Source organism: Aythya fuligula, chromosome 27 (assembly GCF_009819795.1).
Source record: "Aythya fuligula isolate bAytFul2 chromosome 27, bAytFul2.pri, whole genome shotgun sequence".
NCBI lineage: Eukaryota > Metazoa > Chordata > Aves > Anseriformes > Anatidae > Aythya > Aythya fuligula.
The window spans coordinates 53,041-76,157 of NC_045585.1; the positions used below are offsets into that span (position 1 = coordinate 53,041).

Consider the following 23,117-nt stretch of genomic DNA (forward strand, 5'->3'; position numbering starts at 1 on the left):
CCACTATATCAATGTCCTTGGTCCCCTGTTTGTGTGCACTGGTGTCCCCATCCCTATGGCATTGCTGTCCCTTGTTGCCTGACTCTGCATGCCAGGATCCCTGCTCCCTGTTTCTGTAGCATCAGGGTCCCCGGTCCCCAGCCCTACAGTATAGAATCATTAAGGTTGAAAAAGCCCTCCAAAATTGTCTGGTCCAAACATCCCCCTACCACCAATGTCACCCACTAAACCATGTCGCTAAGTGCCACGTCCAACCTTTCCTTAAACACCCCCAGGGACGGTGACTCCACCACCTTCGTGGGCAGCCCGTCCCAATGCCTGACTGCTCTTTCTGAGCAGAAATGTCTCCTCATTTCCAACCTGAACCTCCCCTGGCAAAACTTGAGGCTATTCCCTCTAGTCCTATCATCAGTTATCTGCAAGAAGAGGCTGACCCCCAGCTCCCCACACCTTCCTTTCAGGTAGTTGTAGAGAGAAATAAAGTCTCCTCTGAGCCTCTGTTCTCCAGACTAAACGACCCCAGTTCCCTCAGGCATCAGGGTCCCTGGTACACTGCCCACATGTACCGTGTACCCACATGTACGTGTACCTCAGTCCCCCTGCCTGTGTGTGTGTGTGCTGAGGTCCCCCCATACCTGCAGCACCGGAATCCCCATTCCCTGCCCATGCATGCTGTGGTCCCTGTCCGTTGCATCCCAGTTCCTTGTTCCATGTGCACTTTCCTAATGGGAGAACAGTGCCAATGTTTCCTGTCATGGTCCATGCACTGTCCCCACTGCAGTTTGGGTGACTGATGGGGGCACTCCAAGTGCCACCCCTTCCATGCCACTCTTGGGGCTCTGTTGCCTCTTTCCTCTCTGCTTTGAGATGGGTGCAAGATGGTGCCAGACCCCACCTCTGCCCGTTTTTTTTTTTTTTAGAGGATAAAAGAACTTCTGTGCCCCCCCCTCTCCCTCCTTCCCTGGGCTAGGATCCACTGGGAGATAATGAAATGAAATGGGAAGAGGCTGGCCGTGAAACAATTGTGAGCAGCTCTGTCCCTGCTCCACATCTGCCTACCACGCCAGTGCCAGCACCGAGAGCCGTGCTTTCCCAGCCACAGCGCCATCCTTGCATGGATGAGGGATGCACAGCAGTGGGACCACAGGTGCATTTCTGCTGCGATGTCGTAGGTGATCCTGTCCTGGCGATGATGCAGTGTGTTTGTTTGTTTCAGCTAAAATGGCAGTTCTTAGGGAAAAAAAAAAAAAAGCTCTTCTGCACATCTACTAGCTGCATCTTTTTGATTAAATGAGGTTTTGCTGTTGAATGGTGGAGTTAGAGACTGGGAGCTCCCAATGCTGCAATTTCCAATACAGCCAAATGAGGCAGGGGAGGGTTGGGGGGGAGTGGGGGGCGGGTGGGGAGACTAACCCACTCCAAGCCCTCCAAACGCTGTAAAAAATTGATTGGAGCAAGTTCTAATTACTGTACTCGTCAGCGTGGAGGCTTGGGGATGCTGTGTAATGTCTGGAGGGCTCAGCTCCAGCTCACCAGGCTGCAGTGCTTGTGACTGCTGGTGGCATGGCCACAGCCACCATGGTCCCCAGAGCAGCTCGCCACTCCCATATGGGCAGAGGGAGCAGGAAGCCATAGGCCAACACAAATCATGCCCCAGAAGGCAATGGGGTACAGGAGGAGGTCGAGAGGCAAGAGGGCAAAATATTTTAAAGACCCCAAGCCTCTTTGAAGCCCCGTCTGGCATTGCAATTAGAGCACTTGCATTTAAAGCCTCTGTATTTAAATTTGTTGCAATCAAACCTATCACAATTAAAGTCATTGCAGTGTTAGAGTGGGGCTAACTCTTCTCTTGACGATGCTTGTGCAGAGGCACTTGCTGCCTCTTTCTTGCCTGTCCCCAGGCTCCTTGCCTGCAGCCTCAGCCTCTCCGAGCCGCTGGCAGCCGGTGCTCCCGGCCAGAGCACGCTGCCTGCTTGCACATGGCTTTTTTTAGGTTTACAAACATTACGGCCCTGTGCACACGTTGCTTTCCCCCTCCCTTCCCGTGAGTCATCAGCACCGTCACCAGCGCCAGGGAGCGCAGGCCAGTGAATCTGGAGGCGGCATCTGCGCTTCCCCCTTGGTGCTGATGACCCCAGCAGAGGAAAAAAAATAGAAATTTAGTATTTTTTTTCCCTTCCCTTTTTTGGTGGTGGAAAAGGATGACCAAGATGAGGAAAGCTCAGTGGTGGCTGTGATGCCACATCTGTTTATCCCCACTTAGGCATCATCTGCAATGGGGTATTTTTGAAGATGATGGCTGCACCAGCCTCCAGATCATGGGACTGCACGTGTGTAAAGCCAAACCTTGTGATTTTGGACCTGGGCGAAGTTTTTCTCAGTTGCAATGCGGGTGCTGGTGTCACCTGCCTGGCTGTGGTCAGAGCCACATGTTCTGCCTGTCGTGGGACAGAGCATTGGCCTCTCCAACAGCATGCACAGAGATGCTGGAGCCCCCACAGCTGAGCTCATTGCTGGCTGATGTGGCTGTGGTGACTCAGCAGTGTCGGTGCTGACTCAGCAGCACTGCAGACCCCAGGAGGCAGCTGGGGTGGGAGGGGGCTGATGTTTTTTGGTAGGAAAAAAGGGGCTTTTGTGCAGCATGCTGCAAAAGAGTTGTGCCAATGCTGATCAGAAGCGGACAGAAACAATGTGATGCAAATGCGTTCTTGCATGGAAAGGCTGCACTTCAGGGTACTTCTCCACTCCTGCTTGCCCTTCACAAGTGATCTTGCTTCAACATTGCTTTTAGGAGAGATACGTTGGGTCTGACTCTGAGCACATGCCTGAGCCCATACATAGGGCAGAGAAGGGGCTCAGTCTGCTAGACCCTAATTAACTTTTTGGTGGGAGGTTTTATTCCTGTCTGGGGACTCATCTGTGCAGTGGTGCTGGCTCCCGTCCGCCATGCTGGGGTGAGTATGGGGAAATACTACTCATCAGCCTTGGCTAGGGAGGATGGTTTGTGAAGGGATGTGGCCATCGTGGCGTCCCCTTTGGAGGTGGCAGCTGCCTTGCAGTACTGGGCTTTGCTTTGGCTGTGGGCGCTACATGGGTTGGAGCAAAACAGGGAAATGCAGAGCCTCTTTCTGTGCTTCCACCCTATGCTTTCAAGAAGGAGGATTTCAGCCTGAAGCTGGGGCGGGTGGTGAAAGGGGAAGCAGCTGTCCCAGTGTCCCCGCATCAGCAGGCGGAGCAGGATGCGACCCTACGAGGCTCTTCCTGGATGTGACTTGGTCCCCGTCACATCCGCTCCAGGATTTCGGGACCCCCCTGGCCCCAGTGGGGCACCCAGGGCAATGTTACTGTCATTTCAGGGTGAATCACAGGGGCTGGAGAAGTGGCTTGAAGGAAGCGGGGCACTGCAGATGCACTGCGTTGGGTGATGCCGAGCCTGCCCCAGACTCAGTTTCTCCCCAGATACTTTTCCCTGTTGGAGACCGGTCGCAGCAGTGAAACCGGCTGGTGGAGCCAGTGCTTTCCCTGCACCCAGACTGGGCAGGGCCAGGCTCCCACTCGTCTCCTGGCTCCTGCCCGCCAGCTATCACGCTGCCGACATGTTTGAGCTTGCCACACACATGTTCCTCCTTCTCCTCCTCCTCCTTCTTCTCTTCCTCCTCCTCTTCCTCCTCTGCTGAAAGCTCAGGCTGCTGACTGGTTTCACGGAGCAAGGAGCAGGGCCGGGGCTGTGCATCCCCCAGGTATGGTGGGACAGGGTGGGATTTAGGGAGCCAAGCACCAACAGCACAGTGCAGGACCCCCTGCTCCAAACAGCATGCAGAGCCTTGACAATATGGGTGCAGGGCAGCTTCACACTGCAACTACCAGTTCTTGAAAGCTGGCCAGTTTCTGCACCCTGCTTGCAATGCAAAGTAATTGGGCAAGGGGGAAATTTCCCCACTGGGTTGTTGGTGGTAGGGTGTGGGAGGGCACTGATCTCTGTCCTGCCACAGACAGTGGCATTGATGAGTGGCAGCAAAAAGTCACCCAGCCCCACGTGGGTGGCTTGGATGGGACGGCAAAGTGCTGTTAGCATGGGCAAGACGCTCAGCTGGGCCCAAGGCACTTCTGCACTTCTGCTTCCCCTTTGCCCTTTCCCCTTCCCCCTTCCCCCTTCACCTTTCCCTTCCCTGTTGGAGCACTGCTTGCTGCCACCCAGTGTTTTGGCATTGCCTGGCCAGACCCAATGCCAATCTGGTAGCTGAACGCCTGCATGAGAGGAGTCAGCTGTGTCGGAGCAAAGATGCTCCAAGAAACAAAAATAGCGCTGTTTTTTTTTTTTTTTTCTTCCATCTCTTTTTCCCTTTAAAGAGCTCTTCTCCCCTCCCTCCATCCCTGCCGGCTGGAGCAGCCTGACGCAGCCTGGCAAACCATTCCCCCACCTTTGTCATATGCTGGCTCCTGGCTCAAGGATGTGATGGGAACGCTAGCCATGGCTTAACCATGCAGCTCCTGAAAAGCTGATATGCTGCTGTGCCAAGCATCCTTGTGGTGGGGCTGAGCATCCTGTCCTAGGGCTGAGCATCCTACATTGTTATATCAGGGGTTGGTGCCACACCGCAGGTGTCCCCCATTGCCTGGCTGGAATGGGACCCTGTGCTCCTTGCGTGCAGGGGTATGAATTTTCCATCCCAGCTTTGAAAGGTATCCAGGATGGATTAACAACAGATGTTGGCGTACAGCCATTCCTGGATGGGGTGATTTTGGAGGAGCTGCTGCATCCGAGCAATCACCTCTCCCTCGCTCCACACATTAAGGATTCTGCAGCTGGGCAGCTCCTGCTCCAAAACAGCCACTTTTTCCCATCTTTCCCTTTTGCTTTGGAAGGCCATGGTGCTTTCCCATTGGTCGTAGTTTGGCTGGCTGGGAAAACCCTTTTCCTGGAGCTCCAACAGGGATGATGGGGAAATCTCCATGTGGAAAAAAATCCCCCATCTCCACTGCAAGCTCCTGATGCTGGTGCAGCAGGAACCAAGAGTGAATATATTGCATTGATGTGTTTCCCCGCCCCCCTGCGAGATGGAAAAGGGGGAGAATAGTTGTCCCAGTTCCATCTAGAGCAGGATTGCAGCTCTGGGGGTTCCCATGGGGATCATGCAAAGCAGGGGTGGGCTCTAATGTGGCTTCCTGTGGCACAAATCAGCCCCGTACCCTCAGCCTCGGCACAGCTCTGGCTTTCCTCTGGGCTAAATGAGGACAGGAGTGAGCAGCTCAAACCCAGCGCCAGGGTCAGATGGGGCCATGGAAACAGCTTGGAAAACAAATAAGCCGGTGCTGGGAGTATGCCGGGAGGGGCTCCCACGGGCACAGCACGGCTCTATGAGCTCGCCCATTTGCTTTTCCTGGGGGTGTTGCATCCGCTTAGGGCATCCACACCACTGGGCTCCTCTGCAGCATCCCCCACTGGTAGCACGGTGGCATTCAGTGACTTTCTACGTCCAGCAGAGCAGCACAGGTCTCCAGCATGTCTCTCCCCAGGGTGTAATTTCAGCAGCATGCCCTTCTCTGAGGGTGCTCGTGGGTCTGCATCTGTACCATGCAAACAGAGGAAAGCCCTTTAGTGACAGCAGCCAAGCGCTTTGTTATTGTAGGGTTGCCTGCGCTCAGGGATGCTCACTCACCCTGGGCTTCACCATCACGTGTGGGACCCCACGGTGCCCCTGAGCCCAGAGGATCCCAGGGCTGGCTGCCAGTGGAGGAAAACCCTGAGCGCAGCATGGGGCTGGCAGCCAAGCAGCCGCCTGCCTCTTGGCCGGCCCTGGCTGCTGTCTCTTGGCGGCTCCCGCTGACCTCCCAAAAACCCTGCTGTGCCGTGTCTGATGGTGATTTCAGTGTTGCATTTCTCCCCTGCACTGATGCACCCTTGGCATCCAGGTCACCCACATCTCCATCTCCTAAATCCTCCACTTAGAGTAATAGAGTAATCTCAAGTGGGACAAAGCAAAGCATGCACTGAGCTGCTCCAGTCTCTCCCCAACTAAGCCCAGCCCTTGCAAAATACGTTGAGGCAAGGGGGATTTAGTAAATACCCAAAATATCCATGTAGAGGATTACTACTTCAGCACAAATTCAAGGGGCTGGATGGGCCCTATGGGTGTTTTTCGAGCACAAGGGATTTAAAACCGGTTCTTTGTCTGTTGTTGGGTTGTTGTTTTTTTCCTAAACATGTGGTTTGGAGGCGGCAGCGCGTGATTTAGGACAAGCAGGAACATGGCAGGAAGGCCTGCCTGCTTGTTTGGGGTGCTTTCATTTAATTTTTCTTATAAGGCCGTGGGGATGTTTAAAATAATATTTTGAAAAAGGGGGAGGATTAAAAAAAAAAAAAAAAAAAAAAAAAGGAGAAAAAGCAGTTTTGAAGCAGCTCTGGCTTTGCCAGGGCAGGCAGGATAGACAGAGGGATCGCTGTTTGTCCCTCTGGGCAGGCAGATCCTGGCTTGTCCCCTGAGATGGCTGGGGTGGCAGGGCGATGGGGCAGCACCGTACAACTGTGGACAGATGTTGCCTGTGACATTCCCTGCTGGGACAGATCCTGCCAACATGTGTCAAATCTGCCCTGGGGTGGCTATGTTTCTGTCCCCTACAGTGGCTGTAGCACTGCACCTGGTCACCTTGTCCCTGTAAGAAGTTGCTGGATATATAGGTCTGTTGGGTGTATAGGGCTGCTGCATGTATATATATATATATATTAATTTTTATTATTTTTTTGCAAGGCATACAGATTTGCAGGATGTATAGGGCTGCTGGATGTGTAGGCTTGTTGGATATGTAAGTCTGCTGGATATATAGCTTTCTGGATATAACAAGTTGTTGGATATATGGGGTTGCCTGATATATAGGGTTGGAGGTCACATAGGGCTGCAAGACCTGTAGTGTTGCTGAATATATAGGGTTGCAGGTTTATAGGTCCACAGATTGTATAGGTTGTTGAATATAACAATTTGTCATATGTATAAAGTTGCTGGATATGTAGGGTTGCCAGATATATAGGTCTGCTGGATATGCATATTGCTGGATATAACAATTTGCTGAATATACAAGGTTGCAGGATACATAGGAGTGCTGGATGTACAAGGTTGCTGATTGCGTCGTGTCACTTGATATATATGGGGCTGCAGGATCGATAGGGCTGCAGGACCTATAAGATGGCTGGATATACGGGGCTGAAGGATATGCAGGGCTGCAGGATATATATAGGTTGTTGGATGTATGGGTGACTGCATGTGTTGGGCTGCAGGAGCTCTAGAGGGGCTGGGGGGGTGGGACCCCCCCCACTGAGGCACCCTTTGGGCCCAGGCCAAGATGTTGGTACTTTCAGGCAAGCGCGCAGCCCTCCGCCATCCATCCGTCCGTCTGTCCGTACGTGCGTGCGGCGCTGGGGCTAATGGCTCCTCCAGCTGTTTGCAGGGGGCGGGGAGGGCTGGGGCGGCTGAGGCTGAAAAACTCGTTGCTCCTTCCCTCCCCGGTGCCATCGCCGCTGCCGGCCTCACCGCCCGCCCCACAGACGTAAGTGCCTCGTGCCCCAGCCGTGCCAGCCCTGCTCACCGGCACCGTGCCCCCGCCGCGCGGGTACCGATGGCTGCAGACCAGTCCTAGGGAGCACAGCCCAGGCTGGAAAGCATCCAAGCAGGGCTCTGTGTGTGTTGTGTGGTGTGGTTGCTGCTGCTTTTTGTCGTTGTTTTTTTTTTTTTTTTTTTTTTCCCCCTCTGTTGAAGGCATTTAAAACAGAAGGAAAAAATTAAAAAAGGGGGAAAAACAAAACAAAACAAAAAAAGATAATTATTTTCTTCCTCAAAGGGGTTTTCCCCCTTTTACAAAACACCAAGGATCCAAGACGGACTGTGCAGTAGCCAAACAACTGAGCTAATCTGAACCAAAAGACTTGCTTTTTCTCTTTATTTTAATTCCTCCTCCCCCTGCCTCAGCTTTTATTATTTCCCGGGGCAGGCGGATGGAGGTTTGGGCAGGCATTGCTTTCTGTGGGGAAATGGGCAGTGTGGCGGAGGAATAGGTGCAAACAGCGCTGATTAATGGAAGGATTTCCTCGTATGCTGCTGGAGTGAGTTGGGGCTGGGTTGTTGTTGTTGGTTTTCGGGATGAAAATCCCACGGGGCCATAAATACAGCTCCCACTGTGCTTGCCCTCCACCCCAGTGGTGCTCTGGGAACAAAAGGAGCCGTGTGGGAGAGCCAGGAAAAAAAAATGTATTTTTTCCCCATGGATTTGGGGATGGTGGCAGCTCTTGGATTAACCCTTTGGGAGCACCACAGGATGTAGCACTGGCTCAGTGCTGACAGGATGGGTTTTGCCATGCATTTGCAGGATGAACTTTTTTCCTGCATCCCCAGCCTGATTCTAGAACCTGATTTATTGGATGGAGCAGTGTGGTGGCAGAGACAGTGTAAGGCCAGCCCAAGCTGCTGTCCCATCCTGACCCAGTGGCTTTGCTGTGGTGTTTACACCAAGGGGTGTGAGCATCCTGCCAGCTTTGGGGCAGGTAGAGGTGATGCCTGAGGGATGGATGCAGGGGGAAAAGATTCTGAAGCTCCATCTGGATGAGGGCAGGTTTGAGACAGGGCTTCCCTGTGAAACCAGTTATAGAGGAGGATTTGGCAGGGTCTGGGAATCCAGGCAGGGTGGGGAAGCTCCTTATCTCTCTTCGCGGCTGGCCCTGATGCCTTGGGAGGTTTACCCCAAGGCTGATTCCTTCACTCACTGATGTAGTGATGGATGTAGTGCATGGTTGGGGACAGTAGCTTCAGGGACATCCACATTTGGGGTGCATTAGAAGTGTTCCCAGCTGTTTTCTGGGGCTTCCCATGCCCACATCCACCCGATACCCCCAGAAAACCCTTGGGGCCAACGTTCGCTCCACGCCCAGAGCTAAACAGGTTTTACACCATTTCTGCAGGCTGGCGTCACCACGAACGCTTCAGGGCACGAGCGTTCCTGCTTTGAGGGGGTTTCATAACATTTTCTCCCTGCCACTATGTACTGCTTGGGAAAAACCTTGGCTGGGGCGTCAGCGTGGGAAGGACGGACAAGGCTGTGTCTTCCTTGCACCATGTTACTTGGCATGGGGCGTGGAGGCAGCATGTCCCCACCCTGCAAATGAGCAGCAATGCATTTGCTCCCTGACCTGATGGACCGGTCCCTTTGCTCGTGGCTCCAAGCTCCAAGTCCCCACCATCACCAGCAAGGAGATGGCACTAGAGCCCCTTGAAAGCAGTGGCAGCATGGGGGTATGCCTCATGCCAAGAGAGGGGCAGCGCGAATTTGCACCCACACCGTGCTGACTTGTGCTGCCCGTGAGTTTTGCCCACCAGGTTTTCTCCCTGGGGGGGATTTTTGGGGCAGTGAAGTCTTGAATTGTGCAGGGAGTGGTTGCTCCTTGGTTTTGCTGCAGTCAGCAGTGTTCTTATCTGTGTCGAAACCAGCCATGCTTACGTGCACATGTTGCTCTTCATCTCTCCCTGTAGACTGCTCCTGTGAAAGCTGCAGGGCTGGCATTGGAAGGGTTGAATGAAGCTCCTCACCACTGACAGCTTGTTCACATGCCAAAGCTGTACTTTGGGGTCTCCTGGAGCGTCAGGGCTGTAGGTCCTTCCTGTGGAGCCAGTGCTGGAGGCAAGAAGTTCTGCCTGAAGCCTTTGCTTAGTTTGTCCATTTCTTTTTTTTTTTCCTAGTGAGCTTTGCTGTATTTTTAACTTTCAGGAAGCTTTCCTGTGACCAGCAAACTGCTAAATGTACTGCACCCCGTCCTCCCTGGCATTAACTGAGAGGGGAGAAACCACCGAGTGCAGAAATGCCTCCCTGCTTCTTGCAAAGCCCATGTAGGGTCTAAACAGGGATGTGTGAGCCCTGGCACTGGGAAGATGGTCTCCCTGGATGTGGCTAGTTTGTCTCTGGGTGGGCATCTCTGACAGGTGGCACAAGGATGGTTTTCTGGATTCTGGTGCTGTTGCTCCATGTTGCTGGGGTCTGGCAAGCTGTGCTGACATGGGGTTGGGTTATTCAAGGTGAAATCATCCCCATGCTGCCCCTGCCACTGGCACAGACAACTTGGCGGCTTCTTTGTGTGGTGGAGGATGGCTTCTCCAGGTGAAACACTCCCAGACAGCATATTTGCTTCACACATGGGCCCAGCTTCCCCCGTCTCCATGATGCATCCTTCAGCAGTACTTGGGCTCAGTGCCCCATTGCTAACTTCATTGCTGAGCCCTGGAGCTGCAGTGACCTTATCCAATGCTCAGTGCTACATTTGTAGAGGATGAAGGAGCTCATCCTGAGCCTGATGGTCTTTGCTCCATCTGGATGCAAGCAGAGCAAAATGCTTTGCATCAGCTTCATTCCCACTGTAAGGAGTGGGTAAAGTGAGGCGAAGCCCCACAATCCCATGGCGCTGTGAAGGGGGTCCCAAGGAATGCATCAGCAGGGCTGGACCTCCTGAAAACACAGCTGGGAGTGGGATGCCCTCCCATATACCCTGTCTCATCACACACTCTGCAGGTGGTGGAAATACTGAAACATCCCATGAGCAATTTTGAAACTGGGTGGTGGGAGACGTGGGTGGCATGGGGCTGGGAAGGGTGCGGGGGGGATGAAAAGAAGTGGCTGCATTTCAAGCTGTGGGGCTCTGTGGTAAAATGGATGAAAGACAAAAGTTGCAGGGGTGGAAGGAGGAATTTGGGCGCATGTTGACTGTTGCAAGGGGTGCTTACACCTCTCCACTCTCCCCATTCTCAGACAGGTTCGGGGGGCGACCCAGTTGATGGCCCCAGAAGAGGCCAAATGGAAGAAGGGCTGATTAACTATGTCGAAGAAAGAAAGCTGAATGAGGGCAACGGGCTCAGCCTGGCAAATGGGGGCCAGCCAGAGGTGGGGGGCAGCACGCTGATGGAGCCAAGCAGCTGGCTGCCTGGCCAGTCGGCCCCTGCTGGCAAAGCCCATCTGGAGGATGCCAGAAACCTGGTGGCCTTCTCGGCAGTGGCTGAGGCTGTGTCCTCCTACCGGCTGCCTCCCCTGGACTCTCCCTCGCTGCTGTACAAGAAGTTTGACACCGAGATGAGCAGGGGAGGGCTGAGTGAGGTGCTGGCGCCGCAGGACGGTATGCCACAGGGAGAGGACCTGCATGCCCTCAAGGCTGCCCTTGCCTTGGCCAAGCATGGCATGAAGCCCCCCAACTGCAACTGTGATGGCCCTGAGTGCCCCGACTACCTGGAGTGGCTGGAGCAGAAGATCAAATCGGCTCTGGGCGAGGAGCCGGTGCCGGCCTCCCCACCACCCCCTGAGAAAGGTGCTATTGCTCCCCAGCCGGTGCTTGAGACCGCTGAGCCATGCCCATCGGATGGCCTCCCCTTTTCCCAAAGTGCACTGAACATCGCCAAGGAGAAGAACATCAGCCTGCAAACAGCCATTGCCATCGAAGCCCTAACGCAGCTCTCAGCCGCGCTCCCGCAACCCAGTGGTGATGGGCAACCCTCAGCCCCGCTGCCCCCGGGGCCCCTTGTCCCACCAGAGCCGGGGCCCCGCTTCCTCACACAGCCTGGTGCCTCACCAGAGCCGCTTTTTGGCACGGTGCCTCTGGCAGGGACCAGAGACCCCATGGCAGAGCTGGAGCAGCTTCTGGGCAATACTGACTACATCAAGGCAGCTTTCAAGCGGCCCGAGGCTGGCAAAGCCCCCACAACAGCGGCACTGAAGCCCCCTGAACGAGCGCTTGCCAAGGATGCAGCAAGCGGCCCCCGCGTGCCACCGCTGCCGCAGGAGCCCAATTTGCACAAGAAGACGCAGCTGGTCCTGCAGCAGCATCTCCATCACAAGCGCAGCCTTTTCCTTGAGCAGAGCCTAGCCGTGGCCCCCCCAGAGCGGCCGCCTGGCTGGTGGGCACCCAGTGCCCTGGCTGGGCCACCCAAACCCTTTGAAAAGCAGGCCAAAGAGAAAAAGAAGAAAACACAGCCCGAAAAGCCAGCCCGCAAGCAAGTGCAGATCAAGAAGCCCAAGCAGAAAGACTCACAGCCGCTCTTCCTGCCCCTTTGGCAAATCAGTCTGGAGGGGTTTCGGGCACCTGCTGAGCCCCCAACTGAAGAGATGCAAACCGAGCCGCCACCACCTGCCTTCCCGCTCCAGCAGTCTCTTGCACTACCCCTGCCCACCACTCCCAATTCTCAGGAAAGGGGTGCCCCTGGGGGGGGCCCCCAAAGCCACCTGCCGATAACACCAAGCTCGTCTGGCTCAGAAGAAGTGCTGTCTGCCCCACCAGCCCCCATTGTAGTGGATGACAAGCTGGAAGAGCTCATCCGGCAGTTTGAGGCTGAATTTGGGGAGAACTTCAACCTGCAGCCTCCTGGGACAGCTGAGCTGCGGGGGGGTCCGGCACCAGCCTCACAAATGCCCCCCACTGCCAGCACCACCACCTTGGCCTCTAGCAGCTCTCCCCAGCCTGTCTCCAAAAGCTTTTCACTTTCACCAGGGAAGGGACCGCTTTTGGAGCATGCTTTCTCTTCACGGTCCCCCAAACAGATCAAAATTGAGTCTTCTGGTGCTATCACTGTGGTGTCAACCACATGCTTTTACTCTGAGGAGAGCCAAAACACTGATGAGGCAGAGGGGACACCCACCAAGGATGAGGTGCCACTGACGCCAACCCTCAGCGGTTTCCTGGAGTCACCACTGAAATACCTGGACACGCCGACCAAGAGCCTGTTGGACACCCCAGCCAAGCGCGCACAGGCAGAGTTCCCCACTTGTGACTGTGTCGGTGAGCAAGCAGCTCTGCTGGGGGTCTTGGGGCAATGGCAAGCACAGTTCAAGCTGTCCAGAGTGGGATTTGGGGTTTGCAGGGTGGGATTCCCCTGGATAAGTAAGAGTGATGCCACAATGCCAGGAAAACAGTGTTTTGTTTTGTTTTGTTTTGTTTTGTTTTGTTTTTGTTAAGGGTTGGGGATGTTGCTCTTTTTGGCTTTGTGCATGTTCCTGCTCCTGTTTTGCATCAACTGTTTTGTCGTAGGATCAACATACCCACACAGACATTATCTTGGGGTCCAAACTTGAAAAAAAAAATGCACCAAGATTTGCTTCTGGGTTTGCTCCCAAATGGGAGATGGGTATTTTGGTCTCATCCAACCCCAACAGTGTCTGTGACAGGGGAGGACTGAGACTGCTTTGCAGCTTTGTGTGGAATTTGTTTTTATGGCAAAACTCTGAGGCTGCAGAGATCTCATGTGTTGGTTGTGGGGTACATTTGGTCTTTCTCTTCTTCTCTCTTATTTTTATGATGAGGTGGCCAAAGCCAAGTGAGCATGGCATTACTGTGGTGGTGTCTGACTTGGTTGTGCTGGCGCAGGCTGGAAGAGCAGCAAAACCAAAGCGTTGTTGATTTTACCTCCGCTTAGTTGTTCAGCTAAATCCCATAAAGGGGCACATGACTGCCCCAGCACCACCAACCTGCCTAGAACCTTGCCTTGTTCTTACTGCTATTGTAAGTTGAATTAGCTGGAGTGGGTTACTCAAAGTAAGAGCATCTCTTCTTGGCTTGTACTGTTTTAGGGGCCATATTTGCCACCAGGATGCTGTTTCTTTCAGTTGCTGTCCCTGCCAGGATGTGTTGAAAGATGCAGAACTCTGGGTTTGGTGGTGTTTTTTTTTTTTTTTTTTTTTTTTTTTTTTTTTTTTTTTTGCTGGCATTTGTTAGACTTCGCAGGAGGTATTGGAGAGTTCCTGCTTGGTCTCTGCAGTCCATCTCCTTCCACTGTCCCTTTCTCCAAAAGTGCATGGAGCTGGATCTTCTCCCTCCAAATTTAAACTGTGAGGAGCAAGGCAAGGATTTGGGGTCAGTGGGTGCAGGAAAACCAAGCCCCTATGCTACTGAGAGAGGTGGCCTCAAGCCAAGCACAAACTGCACTTTATTAGTGAGGCATATGATTATTTATTTATTTGCTTGTAAATGGCAGCAGTAATTAGCCCAAATGACACTGAGCAAATGAAAGGCTTTTCTGGAGCTGCTCAAACTTAACTTGGAGTTTTACATCCATTGCCAGGAAAGGTTTGCGTTGCTTTTCTTTTTCAATGTGGTTTAGAGGTTTTGGGGAAGGATTTCCTGCCTCTACCTTTCCCCATTTTCTCAAGGAAAAGCTGTGAGAGAAAGCAATTAAGTAGGAGTCAGGGCTTGGTGCTTTATTAGGTGTCTGTGCTGTTAGACACTGTAATAAAATCAGCTTTCGCTGCGTGTCCTGTATTGATCTCTGTCTGGACAGCTGCAGCCCAGCTGAGCCCTGCTTTCTCCTAGCCCTGGCGCCAAGCCAGTTAGACATGACAGGAATGAAAATCATGGGGCTGAGAGCAGAGGGATGGGAAGACAGACCAGCTCTAGCCCGCTGTGCCAAATGCATCTGACCCAGCGGTGCTTGAGCATCCCTGTGCTCTGGGGACTGACCCCTGTGCTGCTGCAGCTGCCTGGAGCATCCTTTAGTTCTCCATCTGGCACCTCCATGCCCAAAAAGCCCTGAGGGGGTTTGCTGCTGGGGCTGTGTTGCTTGCAGGCTGTAGCCCAAGCATCCTTCTGCGGTAGTGTGATCTTGCTTCTGCCTCTCCCCTGTTGAGCAGCTCCTGCCTTACACAGGCTCAGCCAACCCAGAGCACCCCCACATCCTCCAGGCAATCCAGACAGCAGGCAGCAGCAGTTTTCAGTCCTAAAATTATCTTGGGGTGGTTTCAATAGCATCCGGCTGGTCCAGTTGCAGTGTGCGGGGCCAGGTGGGTGAACATCATGTAAGCAGGTAGGCAGAGAGTAGAGGGGGTCCAAGGGTTCATGTGCTGAGGTGGCCCCTGCAGCTAATCACTTCTCTTCAAAACAGAGCATGCTCGGGTGGCCCAAGCAAATCTCCCATGCCAGGGGCAGCAGAGAGATACGTGGTGGTGGGAGACAGCTAGGTTATTAAGTGGCTTGCCCTACAAGGTTTCAAAAATCAGATCCTGTTGAAATCCTGCCATCATTTCAGCCCTCCTGTGTGTGATGAAACCTCCCTCTCCATGTGTCTCAGCCCCTGCTGCAGGGAAAACCCTGCATGGTGGAAAGCTCTGCTCCTTTGCTTGCTTTGAAAGAAGGGTCAGAAACAGAGACTCACTCCTCTCTCATTAAAAACAAGCTTATCCATTAACTACGCAGGATTTTTGTAGTTTTTGGCCTCTCTCAGGCTTCACCCCTCGCTGTTGCATGCATTAGCTCAAGTTGCTCCTTGCTGGGGGATGGAGCATAGCTGGGACTGTCTCGAAATGGGTTTTGCAGTGATTTTCACCCCTAAAGGACCCTGTTGTCCTCCTCTTCTGCTGCAGAAGCACCTATAAGGAGGAGGAGTATTGAGGTTTTGGTACCAGTGCTTGCCAACGTCCCTCGCTGCCTTGGGGGTGCAAAGGAGCTATAAATCCAGACTAAAACTTCCCCAGTCCTAAAACACTCAATGCCATATATTGCAATTGCAAGCAAGGGTGCCTGCTTAGGCTCCCTTAGTGGGGAAATGCTTGATTTTTGGTGCAGAAGTGCTTAATCTGAGTGAATTTGGCATCCATGGGGTCAGAGCCCCCTGTGGACATGCAAACCCCAAAATCTCTGTCTCCCCCATCCCCCTTCCTTTTCCTGCAGAACAAATTGTGGAGAAGGATGAGGGGCCATACTACACCCACCTGGGCTCGGGGCCCACTGTGGCATCCATCCGGGAGCTGATGGAGGAGCGGTAAGGGCCCCGTCCCACCCCGACCCCTTGCAGACAAAGGGGAGTTCTGATGTTGAGGATGCGGAGCCATCAGAGAGGGCTTTGGGGGTTTCCTGAGGGCAAGGGGAGGGCTCGAGAAGGTGTGTGGGGCCTTGTGAGGGTGCATGGGGCTCTGTGGGCACGTATGTCCTCATGAGGTCAAGTGCATGCTTGTAGGTGCTGGTGGGAGCCTGTGCAGGCATGTGGGTACTCATGGTAGGAGTCCCTTCGGTGGATTGCATGGGGGTGAGCAGGGCCTGTGAGGTTGCATGTGGCCCTGTGAGTGCCTCTTGGTCCTCGCCAGGGTGTGTGCAGCTAGTATGTGTCTCCCTGGCAGGTATGGTGAGAAGGGCAAGGCCATCCGCATTGAGAAGGTCATCTACACTGGGAAGGAGGGGAAAAGCTCCCGGGGCTGCCCCATCGCCAAGTGGGTGAGTGCCTATGGACCCCAAGCCTCCTCAAGGCATCACTGTAGCAGAAGGGGGTGCCTGGATGGCACCACTTAATGCTGTCTTAGGGGTCCCTGGGCCTGCACGTCACACTTCATCAGTGCCACTAAATCAAATCCGTGTCTGGAGAACTGTTTAAAATAAAATAAAAAAAAAGGGTTTTTTTAAAGCCATTACTACTTGTCCTATCACTACACTCACTGTTTCTCCCTTTCTGTCCCCTCTCTGCCTGGGGACAAGGAGGTCCCCTCTGGTAGTGGCCATGGGAGGCCAAGGCAAGATGCTCGAGCTGCAGCAGCCAAAGAGAAAGGAAAAGCTGCAGCCACCCCCAGGAAAACTATGCAGGGCTTCCTGCACTTGCCCAGTGGCACCCACCGAATGACACATCCTCGGGGCCAGGCTGGCAGCGTGTCCCCCTGGCACCCCAAAACCCATGGGGAAGGAGGTAACCATGGGAACACTCACAGCTCTGCTGCCCAAATTCCTGAGGAATGATAAAAAGGTAGCCGGCACCCGCTTTTGGGGGCCTTCTTGCCCCCCGTCCTGGGAAACATTTCCTCTCAGGGCAGTCTGATTTGGCCTGGCTGTTTTCCAGGTGATCCGGAGACACAACCAAGAGGAGAAGCTGCTGTGTTTGGTGCGTCACCGGGCTGGCCACCACTGCCAGAATGCCGTAATCATCATCTTGATCCTGGCTTGGGAGGGTATTCCCCGCACTCTGGGTGACACGCTATACCAGGAGCTCACTGACACCCTCACCAAGTATGGCAACCCCACCAGCCGTCGCTGCGGCTTGAATGATGAGTAAGTGCCACCATGCCGGCTTGGGGAAGTGGGTGGAATGGCAACTGAGGTGTCCCTCCCGTATTTCTAAAACCAGTGAAGGAACTCCCTACACTCCACCCAGGCTTTTGTTGCATCCCCAGAAGGGACTGCTCTCACTGTGCCAGCAGCTGACGCTCCTTCTCAATGTCCCTCCTGCAGCCGGACTTGTGCGTGCCAAGGCAAGGACCCCAACACCTGCGGTGCTTCCTTCTCCTTCGGCTGCTCTTGGAGCATGTATTTTAATGGCTGCAAATATGCCCGAAGCAAAACTCCACGGAAATTCAGGCTGGTGGGGGACAATCCCAAAGAGGTGGGTGACATAGACAGAGTGGAGCAGTAGTGGAGGGTAGGGAGAGTGGGTTCCTTTTAACCCTGGCTCCAAATTTGGCGAGGAGAAAGCATGAGAACAGGGTACCTTGTGGTATTTTTCATGAAATGGTGGGGAAAAGAAAGTCAGTCTGACCTGGTAAGGCTCTCACTGATGTCCCAGGACTTTGCTGCCAAGAGCCGTTACAGGGTGACACAAAAGGGGTCTCTCTAGAAACCCCAGGGGCAGAGGGCTCTTGGGCTGAGCAAGCAAAAGCACAAGAGACTTTGGTTGGAAGTTGAATAGCCAAGATGTCACCAGAAATTTGGGCTGTGCTCTTTGTGTGATGGCAGACATAGCAGAACGAGTTGGACACAAGGTGGTGTACAGGGGCTCCACCCCTAATTGCATCCCCACTGCTGAAACCCTTGAGTGATGTCCTCCTGTACATCAATGCTTTATCTTCCCTATTGTAGGAAGAGCTGCTCCGGAAAAGCTTTCAGGATTTGGCCACTGAGGTTGCTCCACTTTACAAAAGGCTGGCACCACAGGCCTACCAAAACCAGGTATCGGGCCACTTACTCATCCTCTTGTGGTCTCCACAACCTGTCAGTCAGCAGAAACAGGAGTGGGGTGGTGGTGCACAGATTTCAGGCAACTGGAGCCCTCTCCTTCTTCCTCTAGGTTACCAACGAGGATGTCGCAATAGATTGCCGTCTGGGCTTGAAGGAGGGGAGGCCGTTTTCAGGGGTGACAGCGTGCATGGACTTCTGTGCTCATGCTCACAAAGATCAGCATAACCTCTACAATGGCTGCACAGTGGTAAGCAGGCGCTGGCATTGGTTTTCAGGATGGTTCCCCATTCACTGCATTTTGAGCTGCTTGACATCCAGCTGGACCCTGCAGGGAGCGCTTTGGAGTGGAGATATCTGAGCCTCTGTCACGTCCCTTCCTACCTGCATGACTCTGGTGGCTGGTCCTCGGTGCTTGCACTCATGGAGCAATGCCCTTTTTGATGCTGAAATTGCTTAAGAAAGCAGAAAGGCCCCTCAAATGAAAATACATCTGTGGGGTGCTGAAGCTATCCCTGCTAGTTGAAAGCAAAGTGGTAGTCAGAACTGTGTGTTTGCTCTTGTCTGACCCAAACTCCACGGGAGGTTTCCAGTCAGCATCTGGGGAGTGGTGTGGGCTGGGGGTGTGCACCAGTGGAAGCCTGGGAAGCCATCAGGCTGATACGGATTTGTGTTGAGGAGGGTATTTTGCCGTTGTCCCCCTTGGGCTGCATTCATTAGCATCTCAAGGGTTTGGCAGTCCTGGACACTCATGGCACCCTGCGCTCCTCCCAGGTCTGCACGCTGACAAAAGAAGACAATCGCGTGGTAGGGAAGATCCCTGAAGATGAACAGCTGCACGTCCTCCCCCTCTACAAGATGTCCAGCACAGATGAGTTTGGCAGCGAGGAGAACCAAAACGCGAAGGTGGGCAGTGGGGCCATCCAGGTGCTCACATCTTTCCCCCGTGAGGTCCGCAAGCTACCTGAACCTGCCAAATCCTGTCGGCAGAGGCAGCTGGAAGCAAAGAAAGCTGCCACAGAGAAGAAGAAGCTGCAGAAGGAGAAGCTGATGACACCAGAGAAGATCAAGCAGGAAGCGCTCGAACTTCCCACACTCCAACAAAATGCAGGTAATGGGAACAGAGCTGAGGTCCCATGGCCCTAAGCTGTCCAGAAAGCATGTGAAGGGATGTTCCCCTGTGGCTTCTGGGGGGTAGTGGGTGGGGGCTTTCTTGGGCCAGAGGTTGCAGGAGTGTCGCTGAGTGCAGGTTGGCATTACTGGCTTATACTGTGGTGCCTGCATTTGCACCATGGCTTTTGGGGTACCTGCTATCTTGCTGCAGCTCAGCTCATGGGAATGAATTGCTGCCAGCACACAGAGTGATGCTAGTTGCAGCTGAGTTCTGTGCTTGGCCAGCAAGCCCATTGGTGTTGCATTTTTGAGTCTAACTGATTTTTTGGGGGCCTGGGGTCCCTGGTCCCTGCTGATGGCCTTCTCGGCTAGCTGGTCACAGTGGCTGTGTGTGCTGTGCCTGCAGGTGTGGCGTTGAAAAGTGGGATCCCCCCACAGCCGCTGAAACCTTCCATCAAGGTGGAGCCGCAGAGCCATTACAACGCTTTCAAGTACAACGGCAATGCGGTGGTGGAGAGCTACTCGGTGCTAGGGAGCTGCCGGCCCTCTGACCCTTACAGCATGAACAGTGTTTACTCTTACCATTCCTACTATGCACAGCCCAATCTGCCTTCTGTGAATGGGTTTCACTCAAAGTTCACGCTTCCTTCCTTCGGGTATTATGGTTTTTCCAGCAACCATGTATTCCCCTCGCAGTTTCTGAATTATGGGGCAACCGAGAGGGTGAACAACACCTATGAGAAGAAGCCCAACATCCAGGCATTGCAGGAGAACCTCAATCACACCTACAGGAACACAGATTTCCCTGAGCCCATCCCACACAATGTCCGGAGCAAAAATCATCACCAGCGCACCTACGAGCGGGCCAGTCGGTATGCCAGCCAGCAGAAGGCAGTGGCTGGGGTGCACAGGACTAGCACAGGCTCAGAGGATGCACCACCATTTGCACAGAACTGTTTTGGCAGCAGGGCCATCAAGCAGGAGCCCTTGGACCCCCCACCCAGCATTGAGCCCCTTCCCAGTGCAGCAGCAGCTGTACCCAGCACTGACCTGGCCCTTCCAGTTGTCCCTGTGCCAGCATGTGGTGGAGGCCCAGAGCAGCATTGGAGCCCATACAAAGTGTCCCGAGGTGCGTCTTCTCCTGAGAGGACTAGTACGGCAGAGAGCTCGTGGAGCAGCCTGGTGCCAGGCACCAGCCCCACAGGCTCAGGTGGACGAGAGAAGCTGAGCACCTTTGATGCTGCCGTGCGCTTGCCTCTGCCAGAGAAGCAGTGGCCTGATGTCCTGTCAGGAGAAGCAGCAGCAGCATGTGGTTCTAGCTTGCTGCCAAAACCATGGAGCCCCTGCAAGCTGGGCGAGGCAGTGCTGGCGAGTGCAGGCACACCAACCCTGCGGGACAAGGGCTGGGAGCTGGGGCCGCTGGGCTTCAGCTCAGCCCTGCCAGGGCTGCCCAGCTTCCCCGAGGAACCATGGGGCTCAGCCAAGGTGGAGGAGCAGAGGACACCGGCACCCATCCCAGGGCTGCCTGAAAAGGCGTGGGAGGCAGCAGTGCATGAGAAGGGTGTGGTGGGGTCCCAAAGGGAGAAGCCATGGGATCCTTTTGGCCTGGAGGAGGGCATCGAGGAGCTGCCAGACAAGACAGTGAAGGAGGAGGAAGAGGAGGAAGAAGAGGAAGAAGAGGAGGAGTGGTCAGACAGTGAGCACAACTTCCTGGATGAGAACATTGGTGGTGTGGCTGTGGCACCTGCCCATGGCTCCATCCTCATTGAATGCGCCCGCCGTGAGCTGCATGCCACCACTCCACTGAAGAAGCCCAATCGATGCCACCCCACCCGCATCTCCTTGGTTTTCTACCAACACAAGAACTTGAACCAGCCCAACCATGGCTTGGCACTGTGGGAGGCCAAGATGAAGCAGCTGGCTGAGCGCGCCCGTGCCCGGCAGGAGGAGGCTGCACGCCTCGGTCTCCAGCAGGATGCCAAGGCCTTCGCCAAAAAGCGCAAGTGGGGTGGTGCATTGGCAGCCGAGGCGCCCAGCAAGGAGAGGAGGGACTTGGTCCCCACGCGGCAGGCGGTGGCTATCCCCACCAACTCTGCCATCACTGTGTCCTCCTATGCCTACACCAAGGTGACAGGCCCCTACAGCCGCTGGATCTGAGGCGGAGGCAGCTGCCACAGCCCATCTTACCTCAAAGTCAGCAGCACTGGAGCACCAGTGTTGCTTTGTGGTGCTTTCTCCTCAGGCATGGGGGAGAAGAAAAAACAAAACAAACAAACAAACAAACAAAAAAAAGCAAAACAAAACAAAAAACAGAAAAGCAAAATAAACCCAACACATACTTGGAAAAAATGAAACCAACTCGGGTGCAAGCCATTGGAAAGCTGCACTTGGTGAGAAGTAGGGAAAAAACAAAGGAACAATGCTCTTTGGCATTTTTTGGTAATCTAATATTTATATCTCTGTTTTTTTAATCTATCCTTGTGCACTGCAAGAATGGAGAGAGAAGTTTATAGCATCCTTTCACAAAGGAAAAGTTTTTAATTCCACTTAAAACATATTTATTGGAATTTTTTTGTTTTACTCCAACAACAATGACAAAGGTGATCTTCAAAAAAGAAGCAAACATAAACAAATAAACAAACAACAACTACAACAACAAATACCCAGGAAACAACCCAAACACCAAACCAGCTTAACAAAGCAAGAGGTGAATCTCTCCAGCTCCCATGCATGGAGACTAGCAGGGATTGCATCTTAGAGTCACCTGGAAACGTGCTTTATTAGCTGGACACGCTGAACATCTGATTTTATTTTTTTTCCAAGGACCTACAATACTTATTTCGCAACTCGAGGAGTTCTTTCTTACAGATACGGGAGGCCCATTTGCAGGCAGTATGTCCTGGAATGGTGTGCTCACATTTGGCTTTTTGCTGCTGGCGAGCTTGGCTCTGCCAGGATGGCGCTTTTCCTGGCACTGGAGACTTCAGGACACCTCTGGGCTCAGAGCACTGAGGTGAGGACGCTGCTCCCAGGGAGCTAAGCTTACGCTCAGATCTGGGGGCTCCTTTGCCAGTGGCCCCAAGGAGAAGAGGAGCAGCTCAGTGGTGGCTGCACCTCCAAGGAGCCAATTGGAATAAACAAACAAACAAACAAAACAGAAAAAAAAAAAAAAAAACACAACACAGAACTGTGAATAGCTAGTGTTGCTCTCTGTACATCACTGTTGCTAAAGTCTGGTGCTTTCAGTCTCTGGGGGACTTTCTCCATGTGATTGGCTCTGGGAAGAGTGAATCCAAGACTTGACTCTCCAAATGTGCCAGTCTCATTGTGCATGCAAGCGGCCTCTCTGAGCGAGCCAGCTTGGTGGCAAGCACTGCTTGAGCATGGCACTATTCTCTCCCCAGGTGCCATCATCTCTCCTTCCTATGGATCACCGTTCTTCCCGCAAAACAAACAAACAGAACAAAAAAACAACAGCAACAACAACAAAAAAAACAACAACCACGTGGTGCTTTTCAAACAATCTCACTTGAGGCTTTTCGCCTGCCTCTGTCTCCCAAAGCTGTGCTGGGGCAGGCGAGCTCTAATGCAGCTCTCCAGGCAGGTGGTGTGGCAGGAGCTGGGGCCCCACCAAGACCGAAGCTGGGTGTCAGTGTCCCCAGTCATTGCTTTTGCACTTTCAGGTGCCTTTTGGAGAGCGAGTGAGCGAAAGCCAATGCCATCACCGTGCAGAAATCACCTTGTGTTTACTGTAACCCTTGTTCCTTCCGCACTGGCACAGATTAGCAGGATCTTGGTAAAACAGCCTGAACATTTATGTAGTCTGATTTTAAACCTGTAAATAGGGAAAGAATTTTTTTAAAAGCACTTTCACCTAGATGTAAAAATGAAAGCAAAACTGAAAAAAAAAAAGCAAATTCCCTCTCCCCTTCCCAACAACTTAAAAGCAGTATGTTTTAAACAAGATAATTGTGGGAGAACTGTAAATACTGGCAGAATATTTAACATGCTTTGTCCGTCCTTCATAGTTTTTTTTTTTTTTTTTAACTGTAATCTGTAAAATTGC

General features: G+C 53.3%; 1 protein-coding gene across 1 annotated transcript; it reads left to right on the top strand.

The window, feature by feature from the left end:
* Nucleotides 1–7,338: 7,338 nt before the first annotated feature.
* TET3 (tet methylcytosine dioxygenase 3) lies at nucleotides 7,339–21,349 on the top strand. The gene is made up of 10 exons (XM_032203975.1): nucleotides 7,339–7,542; nucleotides 10,783–12,796; nucleotides 15,677–15,767; nucleotides 16,123–16,216; nucleotides 16,830–17,038; nucleotides 17,219–17,369; nucleotides 17,843–17,932; nucleotides 18,051–18,188; nucleotides 18,713–19,049; nucleotides 19,458–21,349. The coding sequence occupies exons 1-10, from the start codon at nucleotides 7,339–7,341 to the stop codon at nucleotides 21,206–21,208; spliced, it is 5,079 nt and encodes a 1,692-aa protein (XP_032059866.1). The 3' UTR covers nucleotides 21,209–21,349.
* Nucleotides 21,350–23,117: the final 1,768 nt, after the last annotated feature.

Bases quoted from the DNA above. Each gene is read 5' to 3' on its own strand.
- TET3 (XM_032203975.1), top strand. From the start codon at position 7,339: ATGTTGGTACTTTCAGGCAAGCGCGCAGCCCTCCGCCATCCATCCGTC. The intron at 7,543-10,782 runs GTAAGTGCCTCG...CCCCATTCTCAG, and splicing joins TCACCGCCCGCCCCACAGAC to ACAGGTTCGGGGGGCGACCC. The intron at 16,217-16,829 runs GTGAGTGCCTAT...GCTGTTTTCCAG, and splicing joins GCTGCCCCATCGCCAAGTGG to GTGATCCGGAGACACAACCA.